This window comes from Pelodiscus sinensis, chromosome 30, assembly GCF_049634645.1.
Source record: "Pelodiscus sinensis isolate JC-2024 chromosome 30, ASM4963464v1, whole genome shotgun sequence".
In the NCBI taxonomy this organism is placed as follows: Eukaryota; Metazoa; Chordata; order Testudines; family Trionychidae; genus Pelodiscus; species Pelodiscus sinensis.
Genome location: NC_134740.1, coordinates 996,941 through 1,023,804, shown reverse-complemented (window position 1 = coordinate 1,023,804; position 26,864 = coordinate 996,941). Strand labels below are relative to the sequence as shown.

The following is a 26,864-nucleotide window of genomic DNA, read 5'->3' as shown; positions in this document are numbered from 1 at the left end:
TGTGCTCTTATGGTCCACACTGGTTTGTCTGATGTCTAGGGGCCTTCTCTCACTGGGCAGGAAATAGCCCCTCCTGTGGTAAACTTGTATTTCACACTTGGTCACCCTTCTCTTCAGGCTGTGTGGGTGTTCACAGTTACAGAGCAAGTAGTTACACATCAGCTCATAACATGACGTGCGGCCTTGATCTGCGAGATTAACGCAGGCAGCAACGACACACGAGCATTTTATAGATTCTAAACATTTAGCACATTCTTGCAAATTTAATGTTTATATTAAGAAACATGAAACACATTCTCACAGTCTAATTCTGATATCGAACAAAACTAACACCCCGGTGGCTTGGCCTCATCTCCAGTTATGAGGTTGTTGAATCTTAGGTAACTAGCCAATTAGCCCGTCATAAGACGGGATTTTTAGGTCTCTCTTCCACGTCTGTCTTCTCTCCTGAGCCTCCGGTCTCTCACTCCGTCTCTCACTCTCTCCTCCTCCTACTGCCTCCTCCTCTCTCTCTCTCAGCTCTCCTCCGCCTCCTGCCTCTCTCTTTCTCTTCTCCTCCCCCTCCTACCTCTCACCCAGGGGAGTGTGAAGCCCAAACGGCCCAGACTCCCCGTGCTACATGGGGAGTGCGGAGCCCAAACGGTCGCTTGTGCCACATGCTCCCACGCAATGGCCTGGCTGAGCGCTGCAGAAGTCAGCCGAGTGCCATGGCGGGAGGCGAAGGGGGGTGGGACCGTGACTTTCATGGTGAGGGAGTGGGGCCTGGAGCCACTCTCATGCCGCACGTCACCACCCCCCTTCGTCTCCCACAGTGGCACTCGGATGACTTCTGCAGCGCTCAGCCAGGTCGCTGCAGGGGAGCAAGCAGCACACGTGGCTGTTTGGGCCCCGCACTCCCCATGCAGCACGGGACGCCCAGAGGGAACAGCCAGCATTTCAGCAACAGCATCACTCAGAGGGAACAGCCAGAATTTCAGGATAACAGCACCATCCAGAGGGAACAGCCAGCATTTCAGGATAACAGCGCCGCCCAGAGGGAACAGCCAGCATTTCAGGCAACAGCGCCGCCCAGAGGGAACAGCCAGCATTTCAGGCAACAGCGCCCCCCAGAGGGAACAGCCAGCATTTCAGCATTACAGACTCTCAGACATTGGGCTACTATATATATGACACTTGCAGCCTAAGAAAGAGCTGGCCTCAGACTTACTGGAGCACTTAAGCCACATGGCGTTTGTTTGCAGGCAGTTGACTTGAGATGCACAAATATTCATAGATCCACACTGCTGGAACAAGGTGTACAGCTAGTTCGGATTAGGAAGCCTAATCCGAACTAGCTAGTCCATGCCGCGTGTAGCCGCGCGGCACGGGGTCCGAACTAGCCGGCATTTAAAAATGGCGCCGGCCGGCTTTATGCAAATGAAGCCCGGAAATTCAAACCCCGGGCTTCATTTGCAACTCCATATGACTACATTACCCCCCCCCCCAGTCCGAACTAGGGGGGGTAGTGTAGACATACCCTAATAGATTAGTAAGACAGGATTTCCCTTTACAGAAACCATGTTGACTTTTGTCCAACAAATTATGTTCTTCTACACGCTTCACAATTTTATTCTTTACTATTGTTTCGACTAATTTTCCCAGTACTGAAGTTAGACTTACCGGTCTGTAATTGCCAGGATCGCCTCTAGAGCCCTTTTTAAATATTGGTGTCACGTTGGCTACCTTCCAGTCATTAGGTACGGAAGCCGATTTAAAGGATAGGTTACAAACCACAGATAATAGCTCAGCAATTTCCCATTTGAGTTCTTTTAGAACCCTTGGATGAATGCCATCCGGTCCCAGAGATTTGTTAACATTAAGTTTTTCTATTTGTTCCAAAACCTCCTCTAATGACATTTCAATCCAGGACAGTTTCTCAGATTCATCACCCACAAAGGACGGTGCAGATTCGGGAATCTCCCCAATGTCCTCAGCCGTGAAGACTGAAGCAAAGAAATTATTTAGTTTCTCCACAATGGCTTTATCGTCCTTGATTGCTCCTCTTATAGCTCGATCATCTAGGGGACCCACAGGTTTTTTAGCAGGCTTCCTGCTTCAATGTACTTAAAAAACATTTTGTTATTTCTTTTTGACTTTTTGGCTAGCTGTTCCTCAAAATCTTTTTTTGCATTTCTTATTACATTTTTATACTTGATTTGACAGTGTTTATGTTCCTTTCTATTTATCTCACTAGGATTGGACTTCCACATCTTAAAAGATACCTTTTTGTCCCTCACTGCTTCTTTTACATGGTGGTTAAGCCACGGTGACACTTTTTTAGGTCTCTTGCTATGTTTTTTAATTTGGGGTATACATTTAAGTTGGGCCTCTATTATGGTGTCTTTAAAAAGTTTCCATGCAGCTTTCAGGGATTTGGCTCTAGTCACTGTGCCTTTTAATTTCTGTTTAACTAACCTCCTCATTTTTGTGTAATTCCCCTTTTTGAAATTAAATGCCAGGGTGCTGGACTGCTGAGATGTTCTTCCCACCACAGGAATGTTGAATGTTGTTATATTATGGTCACTATTCCCAAGTGGTCCTGTAACGGTTATTTCCTGGACCTGATCCTGCGCTCCACTCAGGACTGAATCGAGAATTGCCTCTCCCCTTGTGGGTTCCTGCACCAGCTGTTCCAAGAAGCAGTCATTTAAGCCATTGAGAAATTTTATCTCTGCTTCTCTTCCTGAGGTGACATGTATCCAGTCAATATGGGGGTAATTAAAATCCCCTATTATTATAGAGTTCTCTATTTTGGTAGCCTCTCTAATCTCCCTCAGCATTTCAATGTCAGTATCGCTGTCCTGGTCAGGTGGTCGGTAATATATCCCTACTGCTAATTTCTTATTATTGGAGCATGGAATTACTATCCATAGCGATTCTATGGAACATGTTGATTCACTTAATATTTTTATTTCATTTGATTCTACAGGTCCTGATGAAATGCATCCCAGGATACTCAAGGAGCTGATAGAGGAGGTATCTGAGCCTTTAGCTATGATTTTTGAAAAATCATGGCAGACAGGGGAGATTCCAGAAGACTGGAAAAGGGCAAATATTGTGCCCATCTATAAAAAGGGGAATAAGAACAACCCAGGAAACTACAGACCGGTCAGTTTAACGTCTGTCCCAGGGAAGATAATGGAGCAGGTAATTAAGGAAATCCTATGCAAACACTTGGAAGGTAATAAAGTGATAGGGAATAGCCAGCATGGGTTTCTGAAGAACAAGTCATGCCAAACTAATCTGAGAGCTTTCTTTGATAGGATAATGAGCCTTGTGGTTAAGGGAGAAGCGGTGGATGTCATATACCTAGACTTTAGTAAGGCATTTGATACAGTCTCGCATGATATTCTTATTGATAAAGTAGGCAATATATAACTTAGATAGGGCCACGATAAGGTGGGTGCATAATTGGCTGGATAACCGTAGTCAGAGAGTTGTTGTTAACGGTGCTAAATCCTGCTGGAAAGGGATAACGAGTGGAGTTCCTCAAGAGTCTGTTTTGGGACCCATACTGTTCAATATCTTCATCAATGATGTAGATATTGGGATAGAGAGTACGCTTATTAAGTTTGCAGATGATACCAAACTGGGTGGGGTTGCAACTTCTTTGGAGGATAGGGACATAATTCAAAATGACCTTAGCAAGTTAGAGAAATGGTCAGAGGTAAACAGGATGAGGTTTAATAAAGAGAAATGCAAAGTGCTCCACTTAGGAAGGAACAATCCGTTCCATACATACAAGATGGGAAGCAACTGTCTAGGAAGGAGCATGGCGGAAAGGGATCTAGGGGTCATAGTGGACCACAAGTTGAATATGAGACAACAGTGTGATGCTGTTGCAAAAAAAGAAAATATGATTCTAGGTTGTATCAACAGGTGTGTTGTAAGCAAAACTCGTGAAGTCATTCTGCCGCTCTACTCTGCACTAGTTAGGCCTCAGCTGGAGTACTGTGCCCAGTTCTGGGGGCCACATTTCAAGAAAGATGTGGAGAAATTGGAAAGGGTACAGAGAAGAGCGACAAGAATGATTAAAGGTCTAGAGAACATGACCTATGAAGCCAGGCTTCATGAACTGGGCTTGTTTAGTTTGGAAAAAAGAAGATTAAGGGGGGACATGATAGCGGTTTTCAAATATCTAAAAGGGTGGCACAAGGAGGAAGGAGAAAATTTGTTCCTCTTGGTTTCTGAGGACAGGACAAGGAGTAATGGGCTTAAAGTGCAGCAGGGGAGGTTTAGATTGGACATTAGAAAAAAATTCCTAACTGTCAGGGTGGTCAAATATTGGAATCAATTGCCAAGGGAGGTGGTGGAATCTCCCTTTCTGGAGATATTTAAGAACAGGTTAGATAGACATCTGTCAGGGATGGTGTAGACGGAGCTTGGTCCTGCCTTGAGGGCGGGGGGCTGGACTCGATGACCTCTCGAGGTCCCTTCCAGTCCTATTATTCTATGATTCTATGATACATTATCTTTCACATACAGTGCCACTCCGCCACCCACCCGGCTGTATCCACCCTTATCTCCCTCTGTGGCTTTCTCTGGTACATTCCCCTGTGAAGTGGTTCGCCAGTGTGGCTTGGGAGGTTATTCCCACATTTTCGCAGGGGTGTGAATACTGGGGAGTCACATTCAGACTAAAGAAGCAATCTCGGAGCACAGGAGTAATGCAGCTCTGAACAAGGGGTCATGCCCTGCATGGACACAGCTGTAGTTCGGTTGGTGGCTGAAATGCTCATGGTGCCCAAAGCCCTTTCAGACCCTGAGGGTGTTTCCAAGGTCTCACGCTTTGATTTTCCACCAGAACTTCCCCCTCCAGGTTGAAATTCAAGTTGAGTGATTGCAGCAAATGGGTGAACTTGTGGGGAGAATCCAAGGCAGGATGAAGGGCCCCTCGGCAGAACAAGCCAGGGAACTGGATCTAGAAGTAGCAGTGGGAGAGCAGGAAGATGAGGCCATTGATGAGGAAGAAGGAACTGCCCACTGCCAGCTCCCGGACCCAGCGGAAGCCGTGACCTGCAGAGATGGAGAATCATGAATGGAACCAGCCGGTTAATGTCACTGCTGAGCATCCTGCCCGTGGAATCAAAGATTTTTCTGCCTCTCGGATTTGTGACGAACTCTCCTGGATCTCAGGGACCATCCACCCCCAGCCCTTCTCTATCTGCCATGTGGACACTGACTCCAGATCCTTCCTGTTCACATGGGACCGCATCAGAGACCAGCTCCCCTCCTTGGCTGGGGGGGGTTGTGCCAGGTTGGGATGTGGCCGGGGGAGGGGTGGCTAAGAATAACAGGTCTGGGGAGCAGAGGGAGGGCAGACGATGGTGCTGAGGGAAGGAGCCTCTAGGAGAGGGGTCAGTGCAAGGCGGGGGGAAGGAGGAAGCCCCAGGCTCTGCTAAACAGAATCCGGGCAGCCAGGCTGGGAACACGGCTGGGGAACAAGAGCAGGATGGAGAGTTCTCTGGGAGAAACTCCCTGCCCCCCTATGAGCCCCACCCTGCCCTGTGCCCATGTGTTACCGCGAAGGGGCAGGGCCTCGGTGTGTAGAATTTGCTGTCTGGGCTGCCCAGGGCACAGAAGGGATGAAGGGCGGGTGGTCTCTATCCCAGCACTGAGGAACACCTGGTCACTCCCTTGGCACCAGGAGCACTTTGGAAACCAGGTCCCTGCTTTCAGAGTAAGATTTGCAATTGGTGGTGCCCAATGCACAACAGCAGGATCTCGCCCTCCCCTCTCGCTGGGCTGTGGGGATCCCGGTGAAGGTGAACTGGTAAAGGGGGGACATCAGAACGGGATCCATCCTCTGATGATCGTTATGGAGTGGAAGGGCTGAGCATGTAACACAGGATTCCTGGTCAGGTTTCCGAACAGCCATGCCCTGTAGTGACAAATTTGCTGGGCACCTCTCCCTGCCCTTAGGGTCCATTTCTACCTTCTTCCCTCCCCCCAGCATATCAGACAGGGTCTGATGCTGACCAGAGACAGGGCAGGCTGGGGAAATGTTTAATTATAGGTCCCCAATGTTACACATGGCTGAGGCTGGGAGTCCCCTAGAAGGAAAGTAGCATTAATACCCCCCCCCCCCCAAATCCCAAAGCCAGAGACCCAGGGAGTGACACTGACCAGTTATGGGGGCTGGATCTGACCCTGTAGCCCTGGATGGCCCTGTGCAGAGCTGAGTGCTGGGGTGTGTCTCTCCCAGGGCATGGAGCAGAGACACCCCAGAAAGGGCCAGCAAAGAGCAGGAGACGGGGGGACTCACCTGTCACATTTATGGAGCTGGTCCGGCTCCTCGTGGATTTGATCTCTCGGCCAGACACTGTCTCCCAGGACTCACAGCTGTACTCCCCGGCATTGACTGCAGACACATTCGACAGTGGCAGGGACTCGGTGTGACTGGTGCGAGACGAAGGGAGTACCTTGTAGAGGATTTCCTGACTGTCCCTGTAGAACCGGATCCCGGACACGGTGGGCGCCCCGACAGCTGAACACGTCAGATTCACGGCTTCCCCAGCGACGTAGACAGGCTGCGACGGGGACACGGTGAGCTGGGGGGCTGGGAGGGGGCCTGGAAATGACAACAGGGAGACCATTCTTATTTGGGATGCTGGTGACTGAGGCAGAGGAGGAGCCAGGGAAGGGCAGAGCAGGGAGGGATCCTAGGCCCAGGTACCATAAAATCATAGAACCCTAGAACTGGAAGGGACCTCGAGGGGTCATCAAGTTCAGTCCCCTGCCCTCATGGCAGGACCCAGTACCATCTAGACCATCCCTGACAGGTGTCTGTCCAACCTGCTCTTAAATATCCAGGGATGGAGATACCACAACCCTCTTAGGCAATTTATTCCGGTGTTTAGCCATCTTGACAGTTATAAAGTTTTTCCCAATGTCCAACCTAAACCTCCCTTGCTTCAGTTTAAGCCCATTGCTTCTTGTCCTGTCCTCAGAGGTGTGACCGACTGGGCCGTGTCTGGGCACAGCTGAGGGCGTCCGCTCAGGGCGAATTGCTCGAATCCGGGGCTTCTTATAGCTCCCGACTTGTGACCTTTCCACACAGGCCACAAACCAGTCCCACAGAGCGCTTCAGCAGCCTGCCTGAAGCCTCCCGAGCAAAACCCCTCCGACACCCCAGCAATATCCGTGCCCCAGATGGCCCCGGGCCTATACACAGGTGGGGGTCCTAGCACCCAATCCCACCTAGCCCGAACAAGTTCTGTCCGGTTCCAAGAAACCAGCCACAGATCCCTGGTCAATTTACCCTCTGGACCTTGCCCACAAATCACGCTGGGCCAATCCTTTAGAATCTAACATCTAAAGGTTTATTATTACAAGAAAGAAAAGCATGAGAGTAAGGTTATTAAAGTACAGTACGTTACATGCACCGAATCTCCCAGTTCTCGATGCAGGCTCTAGCAGAGATGTTGCAGCTGCTGGTTTAAAAGTCCTTATTGCACATCCTAAGATCAGGATGGGTTCACAGGTCTTCCGGGCTCTTCAATCCCTGCAGTGCTGCCTCTGGGATGAAGTGCTGAGCTGAGAACCAAAATGGCCTCGACCACATGGCCTCTTTATCTCCTTCCTGGCCTCTTCTGGTCTCAGCCGGTCACCTGGTCCTCAGCCTCTCTCTGCTGGCAGCTCTTGGGTCTCCGCCCTCCTGCTTTAGGTGTGTCTTTGGGCCATCAAGGGCCATTGTTCCACAGGGCTTTGCTACTCAGCCTGTCCATAGCCATGCTTAACCACATTCACAGAAATATTCAGCTTCCACACAGATTACAGATTCCTACCTACACACACAGACATTATACACTCACATAAATAGCATACATAAGATCAACAAACAATAATCTCCCATTCAATCCCCCCTATACCAATTTCTGGGGCCAACACCCCCACCTAGGGGTGCAGCAGCGATCTGGCTGCTTCCGTCCAATTCAGCAACGTGACACCCCCAACGCAAAATTGATGCAGGAAGTGGTGCCAGTAACATCACTGAGGGCATCACATGGGTTCCCCCGCCCTGGACAAGGCGTCCGCCACAATGTTCTCCTTCCCCCTTATGTGGACAATGTCCATGTCGTATTCCTGCAGGGCCAGGCTCCAGCGCAGCAACCTGGAGTTGGTCCCCTTGGCCTTGTGCAACCAGACCAGAGGGGCATGGTCACTCAGCACAGTGAACCTCCTGTTGTACAGATAGGGTTTGAGCTGCTTGACAGCCCACACGATGGCATAACACTCCTTCTCAATGGTAGCGTAATTCTGCTCCGCGGGGGACAGCTTTTTGCTGAGGTACGCCACTGGGTGTCTCCTGTCCCCCGCTCCGTCCTGCATCAGCACTGCCCCCAACCCAATGTTAGAGGCGTCGGTGCACAACCAAAAGGGCTTGTTGAAATCCGGGCTGGCCAGCACGGGTTCCTGGGCCAAGGCATTCTTTATGCTCTGGAACCCCTCCTCACAGGCCGCTGACCACACCACCCGGTCCGGCCTCTCCTTCTTGGTGAGGTCCGTGATCGGGGCTACAACCTCACTGAACCCCTTCACAAACCTCCTGTAGTAGTTGGCCAGGCCCACAAACGCCTGGACCTGCTTCTTTGTTTGGGGAACCGGCCAATTCTTAATGGCCTCCACCTTCAGGGGCTCGGGGCGCACCGCCCCACTGCCGACCCTGTGCCCCAGATAGGTCACTTCGGCAGCCCCCATCCTGCATTTGGACACCTTGACAGTCAGGTTGGCCTCCCCGAGTCGCCGCAGCACTGCCCCCACGTGATTGAGGTGGTCCCGCCAGGAGTCACTGAAAATGGCCAGGTCGTCAATATAAGCCATGGCGAAACCCCCCTGCCCTTGCAGGATCTCGTTGATCAGCCTCATAAAGGAGGCCCCGGAATTCCGCATGCTGAAGGGCAGCACCTTGAACTCATACAGGCCAGACTCCACTATGAATGCAGATTTCTCCTGCGCATCCGCATCCAGGGGGATCTGCCAGTACCCCCTAGTCAGGTCCAGAGTACTTATAAACCTTGCCCCCCCCAGTGTATCTAACAGATCCTCTATCCTGGGGGTGGGGAAGGGGTCAGGCTGCGTGATAGCATTTAACTTCCTGTAGTCTACGCAAAACCTCATGGTCCTGTCCTTTTTAGGTACCATCACAATAGGGGATGCCCAGGGGCTCCGGGACCTGGTGATTATGCCCATGGCCAGCATGCTCTCCACCTCCTCCTGAATCTGCCTCTGCATCTCCCCCTTGGCCCTATAAGCTCTGCTGGGTGCTGGCCGGGGCCCTGTCGTGTGGATAGAATGTGATATCCTGTCTGTGAGCCCCGGCCTGTTGGAGAACGTTCGCCGGTGGTGCTTCAGTAGCGCCAGCAACTCCCCCCTCTGCAGGGAGGTCAAACCCTCCCCCATCTCTATGCTCTCGAGGGGCGTCTCTTCCTGACTCTCCGCCACCATATCCACCAAAGGGACGGACATGGCTTCCTCCTCAGCACAACAGATCATGTTCACATTCACCCCCCTCTCCATGTACGCCTTCATCCTGTTCACGTGCACCGTTTGCACCCCACCCCGGCCACTGGCCTTCCTCACTGGTCATAGGTCACTTCGTTCACCCTCTCCACTACCTCATAGGGCCCGCTCCAAACATCCTGCATCTTATTCCTCCTCACCGGGTCCAGCACCAACACCAAGTCCCCTATTTCGAATGCCCTCTCCACGGCATCTCTGTCATACCAGGCCTTCTGGGCCCCTTGGCTGTCACTCAAGTTCTCCCGAACTAACTCCATCATTTCCTTCAGCCTGTCCTTGAACTGAGTCACAGACTCCATCGCTGGCTGTCCTGCCACTTCTACATTGCCTTCCCAGGCATCCCGGATCAAGTCCAGGGGCCCCCGGACCTGCCTCCCATAGAGCAGCTCAAAGGGAGCAAACCCCATGGAGTCCTGGGCCACACTCCTGTAGGCATACAACAGGTAAGGCAGCAGCACATCCCAGTCGTTCTGGCGCCTGTCCACATACATCTTCAGCATGGACTTCAGAGTCCCATTGACCCTCTCTACTAGCCCATTCGTCTGTGGATGATAGGGGGCAGCCTTCAGGTGCTTGACCCCACACAATTCCCACAACTGCCTGAACACCACGGACATGAAGTTCGACCCACGGTCAGACAGGACCTCCCTGGGGAAACCCACCCTGCTGAACACAGTGAACAAGGCTGTTGCCACCGTCTCTGCCTCCACGTTGGACAGAGCCACGGCCTCTGGGTACCTCGTAGCAAAGTCTACCACTACCAGAATGTACTTCTTCCCATTCCTGGAGGGCCTCGGAAGCGGGCCCACAATATCCATTGACACTCAGGCAAAGGCTTCCCCAATAATGGGCAGAGGCTGCAGGGGCGCCTTGCAGGGCCCCCTGGATCCCTTCCGCTTCTGGCACAACTCGCAGCTTCGGCAATATTCCCTCACCGACCCGAACATGCGCGGCCAGTAGAAGTTCTGCTCCAGCCTGTCACAAGTCTTGCCCACTCCCAGATGCCCTGCGAACGGACCGTCATGGGCCACCCTCAATAATTTCTCCCTGTACGCCTCCGGCACCACCAGCTGCCTGCGCGTCGCTGCCTGGGAACCCTTCTTCCCCAGGGGGGGCTCCCTGTATAGCAGCCCCTCTTGTATGAGAAATCTGCCCCTCTCCTCCGTAGCCGGGGTCTGGTTCTGGGCCTCCTCCCTGGCTCTCTCCAGGGACTCATCGCTCTGCTGGGCCTCCTGGAACTCCTGCTGTGTGCCCCTCAGCGCTGGAGCAGCATCCGCCCCCTCGGGCGCCCTCTCAACCTCCCCCGCCTGGGGCACACTCTGGGCCTGATCTCCCTCCGCCCCGCTGCTACCTGCCGGGGCATCGGCTTCACCCCCATATTCCTTCTGTGACCTGGTCACCACGTTAACCTGGCTGGGCATATCCGCTCCCCACCAAGACATCCGCGGGAATCAAGTCCCGGACAGCCACCAACACCTGCCCCCTGAAGTTCCCCCACTCAAGATGGACTCTAGCTACAGGCAGGCTCACCGAGTACTCCGACAAGGCCACTATGGTTATACTGTCCCCGGGCACCATGTCCTCCGGTCTCACCAGGTGCCCCTTGACTATTGTGATGTCCGAGCCAGTGTCTCGCCAGCCACTGCATCTAACTCCATTGACCTTCGCCTCCCCCATAAACTTCTCACTGCCCTTCCACGCCTCCGTCCTGACATACCGGGTGAGCTCACTGCCCCCCCTCACTCCTCCGTAGATTACATTGTTAACATTAGCTACTGCATCGCTCACATCTGGACTCCGGGCGGTGTCAGGGGCCTCGCTGGGGTCCAAGAGCCCAGCCTGCGTGCACACTGTAATTGAATTGGTGTTTATAGAACGGCTGGGAGCCCCCGGCCTGGGGCCGCTCCTTAGGTCTGGACAGTCAGGCCTTATATGGCCAGATCGGCCACAGTGATAGCACTTGGCTTGCCTATCCCTGAGGAGGGCACCCCTGCTCTCAGGGCTCCTCTGCATCCCCTCGATGGATTCTGGGCCGGGTCTGCTCCTGAACCCCTCCCTCCGTTTAGACTGGGGGGATAGGAGCCGAGTCTTCCCCCCGGGTCTGTGCCCATCCCGCGCCCTGTTCTGGGTGTGGGCATCTGCAATCTCTGCAGCCCGTAGGACCGATTCGGGCTCTCGATCACACACAGCCGCCCTGACCTCGTCAGGCACCACATTCAGAAACTGCTCCAGGGTGACCAAATCCAGCAGTTTCTCATAATCCCCGTTTACTTTTGCCCCCACCACCCACCTTTTAACAAAGCCCATCAGCTTATGGGCACATTCCACATAAGAACAATCATTGGACATCCTAAAACTCCTGAACTTAACCCGGTGGGATTCAGGGGTAACCCTGAACCGCCTCAGTGCATAGTCCTTGAACCGCCAGTAGTCCAACGCTTCCTCCTCCCCCATTTCATTGATACCTCCCTGGCCTTGCCAGTCAGTCTGGTCCTCAGGACAGGCATGCGCTGCTCATCTGGGATCTGGTTCACGTTGCAGATGCACTCGAAGGTGGCCAAAAACTCCTCGATATCGTCATTATCGCTGTAGACGGGACAGATCCTCTCCCAACTCTTGTTGGCCAGCGGGGCTGGGCTCGCAGGTTGCTGGACCCTTTGTTGTGCCTCCAGTATCTGGAGTTGGCGCCGCTGGGAACTCTCCTCCGCCGCCCTCTCCTCCATGCGCCGTGCGTGGGCCTCTCTCTCCACCTTTGCACGTATCTCTGCCAGGGTCCTCTCGTGTTCTAGCTCCCTTTCTCTCGCTGCCTGTTGCCTCTTGATTTCCTCCGTAACCGCATCTGTAGCCTCGGGTGGGGGCTGCCCCTTGGCGCGCAGGTCGTCCTGCAGCAGCAAAATTGTCAGCTGCTGCTTAGTAGTCTTCTGTAGGAAGCCAATGCCCCTCTGTGAGCACAAATCCTTCAGAGCCTCTCTGCTCAGGCTCTCATATGGGCGCTGCTGACTCATTTCGGCTACCCTTTAACCAACCGCACTCTCAGTACTAAAAATCAAATTTAGACAGCGTGGGGTCTTGATCCCAAAGCTCAATTGACCAAGATCCGTGGATCCTGCCGACTACGCCACTGTGACCAACCGGGCCGTGTCTGGGCACAGCTGAGGGCGTCTGCTCAGGGCGAATTGCTCGAATCCAGGGCTTCTTACAGCCCCCGACTGGTGACCTTTCCACACAGGCCACAAACCAGTCTCACAGAGCGCTTCAGCAACCTGCCTGAAGCCTCCCGAGCAAAACCCCTCCGACACCCCAGCAATATCCGTGCCCCAGATGGCCCCGGGCCTATACACAGGTGGGGGTCCTAGCACCCAATCCCACCTACCCCGAACAAGTTCTGTCCGGTTCCAAGAAACCAGCCACAGATCCCTGGTCAATTTACCCTCTGGACCTTGCCCACAAATCACGCTGGGCCAATCCTTTAGAATCTAACATCTAAAGGTTTATTATTACAAGAAAGAAAAGCATGAGAGTGAGGTTATTAAAGTACAGTACGTTACATGCACCGAATCTCCCAGTTCTCGATGCAGGCTCTAGCAGAGATGTTGCAGCTGCTGGTTTAAAAGTCCTTATTGCACATCCTACGATCAGGATGGGTTCACAGGTCTTCCAGGCTCTTCAATCCCTGCAGTGCTGCCTCTGGGATGAAGTGCTGAGCTGAGAACCAAAATGGCCTTGACCACATGGCCTCTTTATACTCCTTCCTGGCCTCTTCTGGTCTCAGCCGGTCACCTGGTCCTCAGCCTCTCTCTGCTGGCAGCTCTTGGGTCTCCGCCCTCCTGCTTTAGGTGTGTCTTTGGGCCATCAAGGGCCATTGTTCCACAGGGCTTTGCTACTCAGCCTGTCCATAGCCATGCTCAACCACATTCAGAGAAATATTCAGCTTCCACACAGATTACAGATTCCTACCTACACACATAGACATTATACATTCACATAAATAGCGTACATAAGATCAACAAACAATAATCTCCCATTCAATCCCCCCTATACCAATTTCTGGGGCCAACACCCCCACCTAGGGGTGCAGCAGCGATCTGGCTGCTTCCCTCCAATTCAGCAACGTGACAAGAGGCCAAGGAGAACAATATTTGTCCTTCCTTGTAACACCCTTTTAAGTACTTGAAAACCTCCATCATGTCCTCTCTCCTTTTCTTTTCCAGTTCTTTCAGCCTTGCCTCATAGCTCATGTTGTAGACCTTTCACCAATTTTGTTGCTCTTCTCTGGAGCTTCTCCAATTTCTCTACATCTTTTCTGAAATGTGCTGCCCAGAACTGGACACAATACTCCAAATGAGGCCTAATCCACAGAGTAGAATGGAAGAATGACTTCTCTTGTCCTCTGACCTCTAGATCCCTTTCTGCAAGACTCCTTCCTAACTGGAGCACTTTGCTTTTGTCCTTATTAAACTTTATCCTATTGACCTCCAGACATTTCTCCAGCTTGTCCAGATCATTTTGAATTATGACCCTGTCCTCCAAAGCACTCCCAGTCCCAGCTTGGTATCATCTGCGAACTTAATAATTGTACTTTCTATGCCAATATCTAAATCATTGGTGAAGATATGGAACAGAACCGGTCCCGGAACAGACCCCTGTGAAACTCCACTTGCTCCACTCTTCCAGCAGGGCTGTGAACCGTTAATAGCTACTCTCTGAGAACGGTTATCCAGCTGGTTCTGCACCTGCCTTACAATAGCTCCATCTCAGTTGTATTTGCCTAGTTTATTGATGAATGAATCATGCGCAACAGTGTCACATGGCTTCCTAAAGTCTAAGTATCCCATGTTCACCGCATGCAAAATTCATGAATTAAAAGGCAGGGGAATTTTCCATGGGAAACTCAGTGCATTGAGTCCCACCCCTCCCTGTGCCCATGTGTGACCCAGCTCTGTGAGATCCCCCGGTTGGGCTGCTCAGGCTGAAGATGGGTGGTCTCTGGCATCTTCCGGTCATTCCCTTGGGAACTGACACATCTCTGGGGATGCCATGGAAGATCACTGAGGTGCCCTGGATTAGGGTGGGGGGAGGATTGGGTACTGAGCCCTCCTCTGACAATATCCTTAGCATCTGTTGCATGACAGGGCTGTGATCTTTCCCCTGAGAAGTGCCCAGAGCTGAGAGCTTCCCCTTCAGCAGTGCCCAGGGGCTCCCCTCTCCCCCCTCAGCAGTGACAAACCTCACTGATCAGCTGGGAGCCCCTGGGACCCTGCGGGCCTCACAGCAGGGCCTGCCCCTCACCAGTGAGGGGGGATTTGGGGTTTGTGACATCAACCTTCTCCAAGGTTTCCAATGTTCCTGCCACCTGGGAGCTCCCAACTCCCAGAGCACCCCTCACACCCACCCTCCAACCCAGCCCGGGAGCCAGAGACAGGGGTTGAACAGCCCCAGTGAGTGACCGTGTGTGGAGCTGAGGGACCAGGCTGAGTCTCACCCTACCCATCGGAGAGGGAGACCCCACCACAGGGCCAAGGAGCAACAGGAGTCGGGGACTCACCTGTCACTATTATGCGGAGCCTCTGGCTCCTCTTCGACGGGATCTCTCGCCCAGACTCTATCTTCCAGAATGCACAGCTGTACAACCCCGCCTGCGACCCAGGCTCCCCTGACAGGCGAATCGAATGGGTGTCACTGGACTGAGGTGAGGAGTATTTCTGGGAGTGGATTTGCTGGTTGTCCCGGACGAACTGGATCCTGGACACAGCAGGCGTGCTGGTAGTTGAGCACGTCAGGGTCACGGTTTCCCCAGTGAGATACACAGGCTCCTGGGGGGACACGGTGAGCTGGGGGGCTGGGAGAGGGCCTGGAAAAGACAAGAGGACCAGGGGAAGAAACAGTAAGGGCAGGTGGTAGAAAAAATGCCTCACAGGCAAGGCCACAGGAGACTGAGAGGTCGGTGAATCAGAGATGGCAGTTTGTTTTTTCAAGCTCTTTTTTGGTAGAGGGGCTTGGGATACCCTCTGGAAGAAGTTGTTAAGTGATATCTCCCAGCCCCCCAGACTCCTCCCAGCCTTTCCCTCCCTCCTCCTTCTGTTCCCTACCCACAGGTTGGGAGAGGCACATTCCCCTGCCCCTCACAAGGAGCTGCTACAGCTGGGAAGAAGTGCCCCTCCCCAGTCAGGCAGCTCCATGTGCAGCAGCCCAGAGCCATCGGGCAGGGCACATTAAGCAGCTGCGTGGCCGCCCTGCCATTCAGCCTGGCAGGAACCCTGGGGATCAGTCGCCCCTTCTGGCCCCAGAACGGACGTTTCTGTGTCTCTGACGAATGTCACAGACCTGACCTGAAATCTGGGCTACAATGAAACACCCCAGCTGAGCCAGTCCTGCGGTCAACTGACGCTGCTGGTTGCTTGCTGGTATCCCCACTCTCCATCCCCATCCCCTGACCCTGAACTGGCTACCATGTCTGGAGCTAAGTGACTGGGCTGTATCACCCTCTGCATGGAGCAGACACCCCCCACCACAGCCCGGTTAACAGCAGGTGATAGGGGGCGTCACCAGTCACTGGTATGTGGATGGCTCGGCTCTTCTCCGATGGGATCTCTTGCCCAGACTCTGTCCTCCATGATTCACAGCTGTAGTCACCGGCGTGTATCTCAGACACACTCGACAGCAGGGGATGAACCAGCCCCTCAGTGATCTTGGGGGGCCAAGCCCATAGGATGGCCTGTCGGGCCACCCAGTGCTTGGGGTCACATGACTGGCAGGGACACGCTCCTGAAGACAGGAAATGGCCTGGCTGGGACACTGATACATCCTGCTGCTGTGAGGGGCTCTGCCCCGTGCCTGGTTCCTGCCATAGGCATCCAGCCTGTTCCTACCCTGTCCACTTGTCCCTGACCTGCCTTGCTCTTGTTCCCAGGTCTGGCCCAGCACTAACCATCAGGCCAGGCTGCCTCTGTCCGGGCTCTTGGCACCCTGTATGGGGCAATTTTCCAAACAGCACTGCATGTGTTTTCTGAAAGATCTGGGTCAATTCAGCTTCTGTTGTTCACCTGGGATCCTCCCATCCCCATCTTCCTGCTACTCCCCCTTCCCCTGCATCCCCACACTGCCTCTGCAGAGATTGGGGGGGTTTTAACTGACATGGGTGGACCTGTCCTGAGCTCAGGGACAGACCCTGTCCACAGTGTGGCCATACCCTGCCGTGGGGCCAGCAAACAGCAGGAGAGACAGGGTCTCACCCATCACTGTGATGGGGATGGATTGGCTCCTCTCTGATTCAATCCGTCTGCCCCTCCCTTCTCTTGTTCCCAAGTCCTGCCCTGCTCTCACCATCAGGCCAAGATGCCTCAATCTTGACCCCCAGCACCCAGAGCAGGGCACAGGGCTGTGCCATCACTGGCAGTTTCCCACCAGGCCTGGGGGTGTTTCTAAAGGATCTGCCCTGTGCCAGGCAGGGCTCACTCAGGGCTGGTCCCTGCGCTCAGTGGGCTCAGAGCAGATGACCACTCGGCCCCTCTGGCCTCAGAGTCGATGTTTCTGGGACACTGACGCACGTTACAGGCCTGGCCCCAAATCTGGGTTTCAGTTAAACATCCCAGTTCATCAACTCATGCTATAAACTGAAGCTGCTTCTGTTGCTTTCCTGGAATCTCCCGCCCCCAAACTCCATCCCTGTTTCCCTGCCAGCTCCCCTTCCCCATAACCTCAAAGTTCCGGGTGCTCCAGGGACACAGGGACTGACACTGACCAGAGACAGGGGTAAAACTGACCCCTGGGAACCCTGTCTGGAGCCAAGTGACCAGGCTGTATCGCCCAGTGTAGGGGGCCAGTTAACAGCAGGCAATAGGGGGTCTCACCAGTCACTGCGATGTGGATATTCTGGCTCCTCTCTGATGAGATGTTTCGCCCAGATTCTGTCTTCCAGTAACCACAGCTGTACGCTCCGGCTTGTGCGTGAGACACACTCGACAGCTGAAGAGATGTGACATTGTCCTGAGACCGCTGGAGCTCTCTGCAGTCGATTCTCTGGCCATCCCTGAAGAAGAAGATCCCGGTGGCAGTGCTGGGAGCTGAGCACGTCAGGGTGAGAGATTCTCCAGGTAGGAAAATGCTGTATTGTGGGCTCACAGTGAGTTCGGGGGCAGGCGGTGGGGCTGGAAGGGAGACGGGAGGAAGTGTAAAACTGCTCTTTTCCTAGCTCCTGCAATCAGCATTCAGTCTGTTCCTGCCCCACCCCTAGCCTGCACCAGCCCTGCCCCCCAGCCCACGTCTGTCCCACCCCTCCAGTGTTCCTAAGTAGTTTTTTATACCGTCACTCTCCTTTTATTTGGAGGGTTCCCCTGTTTTCCCCCCACTCAATCTCATCTCATGTGAAGAAGAGGGCTCACAATACTGGACTTCATTTAACGGCACCTCCACTCATGTGATCTAGGCCATCAAATACCAGCAATGCCCCCCTGCAATTTGTATCGGCCAAACTGGACAGTCCGTAGAGGAAAGAATGAATGGACACAGATCAGATCTCCGAAAAGGCAACACACAGAAACCTGGCAGACACTTTAACCTGCCTGGACACTCGTTAATGGATCTCCAAGTTGCCATTTTGTTTCAGACCAATTCCACAAGACAAATACACAGAGAAGGGTTGGAGCTTAACTTCATTCACAAGTTTAATTCTTATGCTAATGGTTTGAATGAGGACATGGGATGGCTCTCACATTATCAACCAAGCAAACAATGAAGGTGCTAATGGTTCTTGATGTCTGAGTAGAATCTGGTGTTGGTCATCTCCCTTTCCAAGTGCCAACTAATGGTTTTTACCAGCCCCTGTAACTATTTAGTCTTTAAGGGCATGTCTAGACTACCCACAGCTTCCAAAAGAAGATATGCTAAATAAGGGCAAATTTGCATAACATCTTCCAACCCCCTTTTTTGGAAGTGTGTTTTTGAAAAAAAAAGCATTCTAGATAGAGGGATTCACATCTACCATCTACATCAGGGCTACTCAACTTTGGAAGCCCTGGAGGCCAACATGACACATACTGAGAGCCAACTTAAGCGTGGCTGTATATAAATTGAGATATATAAGTGACTATAGGCAAAGATTAAGGCAAGACGACACAACACACGGGGCCTGTTCAAGTCAGTTCTGCTGATATGAATAAAGTGCAATAGTTACCTGACGTCCACCCATATGGCAGCACTTTCCATGAGCAATGACAGTCCAGAAATTTAACTACTAAAATGCCAGAAGACCATTACATTGACTCCTTTTGTGTTTTGGCTCCCACCCACAAGCCATGTGTTGAGCCCCACGTAAACCCAAAACTCATCACGGACCGCGTGTTGAGAAGCCCTGATCTGCATGTTCTATTAGTTGTTGAAGTGCTACTAGACTATTTGTTGTTTTTTAAGCTAGAATTTTTTTTTTTTTTTAGCTTCTACAGGTCCACAGGACGACTTGTTGTTTACAAAGTCGTTTCTCTGCTATGCTAAACAGCTCCAGTTCCCACTATAAGATGGACTCATCCCTCATGAGGCTGGGCACATTCCATTTCCCCGCCCCCCTCCAGGCAACTTCACACCCCTCTCCCCACAGCCTGCTGCCCCCAGGAGCTGCCCTACTGCCCATTTCCAGCAGACCCAAACCGTGCTGAGGAGCAATTGAGGGACCAGGCCAAGAACCCAGGACACGATCTGCCTTTGCCACCAAGGACACAGAGTGGATCTGTGGGGGGAAGGGTCCTGCCTGTGCCTGGGGAGGTTTAGCTAACCAGCCGGCATGCCCAGCAGTAGCTAGAAGGAACCGAGCAGAAATGAGGAAGCTCTGGCGGATGTGTGTGGGGGAGGGAGGGGGGAGTTTATCAACCCATCACGTTTCCTCCGGGGTATCTGCAGAACTAGCTGTTAATCTGCTGCTGCATGAGGCTGGGGCTGTGGCCTTGAGCCCTTTGTGGGAGCCCTGAGCTGGGGCAGAGAGACCTCCCATTAACACACAGCCCCACAGCCATGGGCTTTGGCCAGGGGCAGTCAGTATCATGTGGAGGGCGGAGCTCAGTCTCCATGGCCTGTCCAGCCCTTGCTCTCTCTGCTTGGAGTGCCCATGAGGGGCTGGGGAGAGCCCATGGGGACACCTTAGGCTGGTACCCACTAAATAATTATCAGGTAAGGATGGGACAGCTGCCCCTCTGTGGCCTTGGTGGTGACTCACCAAACAGCCATGGTCACTCTCCCAGGTCTCGGATGTTGCTACTAGGGCAAGTTCATGGGAGATGCCCCTGAAGGGGGCAGCCTGGCCCCAGGGACCCCAAATTATCATTCCAAACACCACAGAAGATGCTAATCCCCATGGGCAGAACTCCCCCCACCTCAGCACAAGCACCCAGATAAGGACGGGAGACGCTGTTACCTGCAGGGGACACCGGCCGGAGGAGCATCTGTAGCGAGGCTGGAGGAGAAGAGAAGAGATGGGATGAGACCTCTGGGCAGGAGAAAGGAAGGGGGGCACAGAGATTCAAGGCTCTGAGGAGAGTATTGCTGGACAACAGACGGTCTGGGGGTCCAGGCAGGGCACTTACCCAGCAGAGGCAGAAGTTGGGGTAGCTGCATTCTGAGCCGGTGTCTCTGGGCTGGGAGCTCGGTTCTTGGCTCAACTTCTTGATGAATGTGAGCGCAGGGAGGGGGACGGGCCCCTCTGCTCTGACAAAGGAAGTCACGGGCTCAGGCGTGGTCACTGCTCTGCTTGGGAGTTGGAGAGATAGCAGGGCCTGGTGCACAGGATGGGAGGAGGGGAGCTCACCATTTGCATATCTTATAGTGGTGAACGGGGCTGCTCCTGCAGGTGATTGACATCTCTGTTCTGGTGCAAAGGAACCTGGAATATGTTGATACCCACTGGGGGTCTATTGACACCCACTGGGCCCTCGCTCATTCATGCTGCAGACTTAGGAACTGCCCCCTGGTTTCTCTGGAGTCCTCAGGTGTCTGTTAAACTAACGCTTGGAGGCTCTGCTATGGCACCAAGAGCCTTAGCCCAGATGGTCAGTGTCGGGCCCCCCCCCCTCGACTGGGGTTGCCGCCCTTGTCTGGGGCACAGTTCAGCCCACTTGGGCCTAGCCCCAAAGTGCAATGCCCCTCTTTTAGGGGAAATACGGCCCACTGGCCTAGTCCTCCGTACGCTGCCTCTGCGGCCTACTCCTCTAGCCGAGCTCCCCACTCTCCGGGGTTCAGGGCAGCAGGGGTAGGGGGGCCCGGGCCCTCCCTCTCCACCGGGCCCTGACTGAGGGCTTTATCAGTGGTGGGTGGCTCCCACCACTGGCTGCTAGGGGGCGCTGTGCTCCAGGAAGCAGTGCCTCAGTCATGGAAGATGGGAGAGAGTCCAGAATACTGGAAAGGGGACCATCTCCTCCTCCACCGAGCACAGAACCTCACTGTGCTGAGCTCATGGACACTGGTCCTGCTCCATCCTAGGGCAGCTTCCGTGTTTATCCCTGAGGAGATTGGATGCTCGTGGACGCTGTGCAAAGGCCACTACACCCTGCTGCAGGTGAGGAGGTGAGGGTCCCATTTTGGGGGCTGGTCCAAAAGTCACCTTCTCCAAAAATCCTGGGGGTCTTTAAATGCTCAGCAGCTGCAGCTGCCTGGGTGATCCCAGCCAGGGACGCATGGGCAGAATGTCGGCTTGCGCAAAAGCTCTGAGTGAGCAACAGCAACTCCAGCAGCCAGCTTGGTGCCTCCTGCCATCAGCCTCAGTCTCCATCAGCCTGGGTTCCTGCTAAGCAAGGGACCCCAACTACCTCCCAGCCCAAAGTTCTCCCAAAGCATCAACCGTGAGCTTGAGAAGTGGAGAAAGTCCAGAGAGGTGTAACAAAAGTGGTGAAAAGTTTAGAAACCACGAGCTATGGGGGAAGACTAAAAGAACTGGGCTTGTTTGGTTTGGAAAAGAGAAGACTGAGAGGGGACATGATAGCGGTATTCAAGTACCTAAAAGGATGTCTCCTTGGCCTCTGAAAACAGGACAAAAAGCAATGGGCTTAAATTGCAGGAATGGAGGTTTAGGTTGGACATTAGGAAAATATTCCTAATTGTCAGGGTGGCTAAAGACTAGAATATATTGTCTAGGTAGGTTGTGGAATCTCCATCTCTGGAGATATGTAAGAGCAGGTTGGACAGACATCTATCAGGGATCATCTAGATGGTGTTTGGTCCTGCCATGAAGACAGATGACAGGACTTGATGACCTCTCGATACTGCTTCCAGTTCTAGTGTTCTAGGTTCTAACACTTACCCTTCAGCAGTACAGGATGCACCACTGTCAAGGCTAATTCCCCATTCTGGCACAATGAACGCAGAAGTGAGGGTCTGCAAAAACACCCCAAAACCTGATCTCCACAGGCTGTGGTATAAAACTTCCCCCCAAAATTCTAATACCCGGGCTTTGGGAAATCCACTGCCACCATCAAGTGCTTTTGAACCCACAAACAGGGGTGGACACTTGGAACCAACCACAGGGGCATCTCAAGCTCTTTTCTCCAAAGAACTTGGAAAAGAAAGAGAAAATACAAACTTCAGTGTGGGGTTGCTGTCCCCTAATCAGAAGCATGCAGATCCCACAGACAGATTTTCCAGGACACAGAAATGAACCAATACCAGGTTAATAAAAAAGAGAAAGAACTTTTATTATCAAAACAATAGTCCTGTTGCAAGCATAATGACTAAATGAAAAAAGTCACCAATTAATATACTCATGGGGGGGACCCCCATGGGATCAGGACTTAGTTACAAGGGGGGGAACCCATTTCTAACAGCACAGACATCAGATCCAAATTCCCAAACCATAAAACAATCAAACCTGATGGATTTATCTAGACTTTACCCTACTTGCACATGATGAAGAGTCTTTTTCTTGGAAAGAGACATGTCTTCTGTCTCCCTCACTAGCTAGAGAGCAAAGCAACAAAGGAGGAAAATGTTAACAATCCTTTGTCTCAGTTTGAAATCCCTACCTGTATTTCTTTTGGCTGACTGCTACCTGGCTAGGTTAATCCCTTAGGGTATGTCTGCACTACCACCCTAGTTTGAACTAGGGTGGTTAATGTAGGCAATCGAAGTTGCAAATGAAGCCCGGGATTTAAATATCCCGGGCTTCATTTGCATCTTGCCGGATGCTGCCATTTTTAAAGCCCCGGTAGTTCGGTCTCCGTGCCCACGGCTACACGCGGCACGGAATAGGTAGTTCGAATTAGGCTTTCTAATTCGAACTACCGTTACTCCTCGTTCCACGTGTAGCCGCGGGCACGGAGTCCGAACTACCGGGGCTTTAAAAATGGCGGCGCCCGGCAAGATGCAAATGAAGCCCGGGATATTTAAATCTGGGGCTTCATTTGCAACTTCGATTGCCTACATTAACCACCCTAGTTTGAACTAAGGTGGTAGTGTAGACATACCTATAGTCCCCAGACTGCTGCCCATCCCTTGTGGATATGACAACCACAAAGCACATCAAATGGTGATGATACGTTAATGGGTGATAGTCATCCAGGGTGCCATGACAGAGGACAGGAAGGTAAAAAACAGGAAGTCCTGGGAGCAGCTAGAGCTCCAAACCTCAAACTGGGGAGAAACACACACCCGAAGTTACAGAACTCACTTTGACCGGGGACAATATTCCCAGGGAAGGTGTAAAACCCGAGAAGCAAAAGATTCCAACCACTGAGATCACACCAGGGTCCCACTCCAAGGAAAATGCCCAGAGACCCCTGGCAAATGGCTAGTTTCCTTGGAGAGTTCATATGGGATCTACCAAAGCAGCGGCTTTGAGAAAATATATTGAAGGGAAAAGTGGATGGTGTTGGGGTGCAGAAGAGGTGGCATCGTGGGAGGGTTTTGGTGTGGGGTGTCCCTCACCTCATGCGAGTGACCACCGCTGGCCTAGGTTGTCACTTTAAGATGCCTTTTGGCTACCCAGCCCTCAGGTAGCCATTCTGCATCAATCACAAACCCCTTCCAGGGCCCACCTGTAACAGGGGCACATCCCGATGCCCTCGGTCAGTGTCCCTTTTAGGCTGCTCCCCCGGAGACATTTCCTCACCTTTGCCTTGGGACCTTACCGCAGTCACAACATACAATCCACCTGAGTATCCCACCTGGAGCTGTCCATGGTGCTGCCGCTCTCACAGCCAGCCAGCCACCAGGTCTTCTCTGATTCAGGGCTCCAGTGACACTGAGCTAGACCTGGTCCTGCTGCTGCTTCTTATAGGCCTACCTGGTCCCCAATTGGCTTGTTTCTTCTGTCACCACTCTAGTCTCCTGAAGGACGCATCTATGGCCCTTTTCTGAGCCTCAGGACCTGGTCCTCCCCGTCAAATGGGTTTTGTAGGCAGACTCAGGAGGCAGCCCTGGGGATCTCTCCCTCTTTGCCTCATTTCACACCTGTGGCATATCCCTGCTGTATAAATGAGACCATAGAGCACAGCTTTTGCAATGACAAAAAAGATCATTGTTCATCACAGATCGATAGGAATGACTGCAATTTGTCGCTAGTATGGTTCAGCCTGACTCATTAACAGGAGAGATCATTGTTGAAATTTGCTCCCCAAGAGTCTGTGGAGACAGAAATAGGGAAAGCGAGCCCACGCCCAAAACTGACCAGGACACTGATATAACTTTTTTACCACCTGCTCCCCTACCTCTAAGGGCATACTGCTAATTGACTCATTACTGTCATGTATCTCTTGGACGGCAATGGGTGGTTGGAAGAAGTAAATGGTTATTAAATTCCAACCACAAGCCGAGATTGCTCCTCAGTACATTGTGGCCAACCATGAGTCTTGTGAATTAAATGAAAAGGTGTGATGGTTGCGGGGGTGGAGGTTAATTGTAATTTGAAATCCTTGCTCAAATGTGCATCCGGCTTCCGTGTAACCAAGAAATCCACCTTGTTCTGTGTGAGAAAGTGAGGAACAGGGGAGAGAGTCGTGTGAAGGTCAAACATTCTAAGAAGATGCTGGGAAGAGGCGTAATGACGCTGAAGGGGCTGTACCTCCCCATCGAGGCAGAAGCAGTGGACAAATCGAGGGCTCTGAAAGAAGACAAGCAATTATCCACTGGGACAAAGCATTTGTGATCGAAACCAGCTTAGCCTGGCAGAACAAAGAAATAAAGGAGCAAGAGAAACAACTGGGAATAAACACCCATCAACCCTTGTTCAGGGCTGAGCTCCCTGGCTCCCCTGTATTCCCCCAGCACGGAGCTGTCCAAGGTACCCAGCAAGCAGACAGCCAGGTCCCTCGCCTTTCAGGACCTTGAGTAAGACTGAGCCCTTGTGGCCAGCCATTGCTTTTACACAGCTCTGTGCCCGACCATGGATGCAGCTGTAGTTCGGTTGGGGGCTTTCAGACTCTGCAGATGTTTCCAAGGTCTTGCTCTTCAATTTTCCACCAGAACTTCCCCCTCCAGGTTATAATTCAAGCTGATCAATTGCAGCAAATGGGACAACTTGGGTGGAGAGTCCAAGCTATGGGATGTAGGGCCCCTCGGCAGAACAAGCCAGATACCTGGATCTAGAAGTAGCAGTGGGAGAGGAGGAAGATGAGGCCGTTGATGAGGAAGAAGGAGCCACCCACGGCCAGCTCCCGGACCCAGCGGAAGCCGTGAGATGCAGAGCCTGGAGAATCATGAATAGAACCAGCCATTAATGTCACTGCTGAGCATCCTGCCCTTGGTATCAAAGATTTTTCTGCCTCTGGGATCTGTGATGAACTCCCCTGCATCTCAGGAGCCATCAAGCTGAGATGGGAAATCCCCAGTCCCATCCTGGCTGTTCCTGTTACACTGGTGGACACTGACCCCTAATCCTTCCTGTCTCTGTGTCTGTCCTTCTCTTGTCTGCCTGTCCTGTAATACTTCCGTGACCTGCCCTGTCCTTACTTGTCCAGGCAGAGCAATGGGGAAATGTGGGGGTTTGGGAAGGAGACCGTGGGGGAGATGTTAGCAGACAGCAGCTGACTCACCTGACACTGTAATCTTCACGGCTTGGCTCTTGGAAGATGGAACCCACTTCCCAGCCAGGTTCTCCTCGTACCCACAGGCGAATTCCCCAGTGATATTGGGACTGGTCCGAGGGATGCTGAGCACAGAGACCTTCACAGAGCCAGTGCCAGGCTGCATGGTGCTGATCTCAGACCCCAGACTCCCAGGAAAGAGCTCAACTCCGTCCTTGTAGAAGTGAAACCTCCGCTCGTGGGCATCCCCAGGGGCCATGCAGGTGATGTTCAGGGGAAACTCTTCACTCACCGCTCTGGATGGGGGATCCACACTCAGCTCTGGCTGGGGAGGGGGATCTGTGGGGAGCAGGAAAGGGGAGGGGTCAGCAGGGCCATGGGAGGGGAGAAAGTGGAGCTCAGAATTCGGTTCATCCACAGCTGAACTTTGTTCTCTCTCCAGAGCTTCTGGTTTTATTGCAGGGTCCCCAGGGACTGCTCACAGAAATGAGCTTCCCACGCAATGTGGGGCTGAGATACAGGTTCAAAGGCAGAGAAGGGCAACAGGACATTGCTCGTTTTTTGTCCCTCCCCTCCCTCCACCAAAGCTCCATGGAGGCTTCAGCAGACAGGAAGGGCCCAGGGCCTGTGGGGATCCCCTCCCCTGGCCAGGCAGTTTGAGACCTGGGGTCCTGCTCACAATCCGCCATCCCAGAGGGGAGAGGCCCAAGGCAGCCATGTCAGAGGGGGGTGCCCAGGTCTGTGTCTGTTGGGAGGCCATGTTCTTTGCTGTTTTGAGTGTCCATTTGCTGTGCTGCTCGCTGAGGGAGGCCATATTGGAAATCGGGGCCATATTGGATTGGTATGTCCATGGCAGCTTTGTGTTGAGGCCACATTCAGGTACATGTAGCCTGACCCCTCCCCATGATCTCACCTGTTACTGACACCAGGACAGCGGGGCTCTTTTCCAAAGGGATCTCTCGCCCACGCTCCACTCTCCAGTACAGGCAGGTGTAGGCTTGGCTAGCGGCGGCGTCACTCGTACTGATCTGCCAGGAGACCTGGCTGGATTCCCCGCTGGAGATCTGCTCTCCTCTCTGATTGAAGAACCTGTATCCTGCTGCTTTCTCATTGAGTTGATCTAAGCACCTGAGGGTGACCCGCTCCCCTCGGATATAGATGGGGTGAGGAGGGTCCAGAGACAGGCTGGGGAGAGGTGGACGTGCTGGGAAGGTGAGAAGAGAGATGGGAAGATAGTTGAGCCAAGTCCCTGACTCCCTCACACAAACTTCTCCAGTCTCCCTGCCCAGAGCTGCCTTCCTCAGGCTA

General features: G+C 52.8%; 1 protein-coding gene across 1 annotated transcript; it reads right to left on the bottom strand.

Moving 5' to 3' along the window:
- Positions 1 to 833: 833 nt before the first annotated feature.
- On the bottom strand, positions 834 to 20,843 carry LOC142821204 (alpha-1B-glycoprotein-like). Its single transcript, XM_075912045.1, has 6 exons — positions 20,133 to 20,843; positions 19,964 to 20,002; positions 17,412 to 17,708; positions 15,107 to 15,412; positions 6,305 to 6,610; positions 834 to 5,055 (listed from the first exon to the last, which is right to left on the bottom strand). Exons 1-6 carry the CDS (start codon positions 20,161 to 20,163, stop codon positions 4,961 to 4,963), a joined length of 1,074 nt encoding a protein of 357 aa, XP_075768160.1. The 5' UTR covers positions 20,164 to 20,843; the 3' UTR covers positions 834 to 4,960.
- Between the last annotated feature and the right edge of the window lie 6,021 nt (positions 20,844 to 26,864).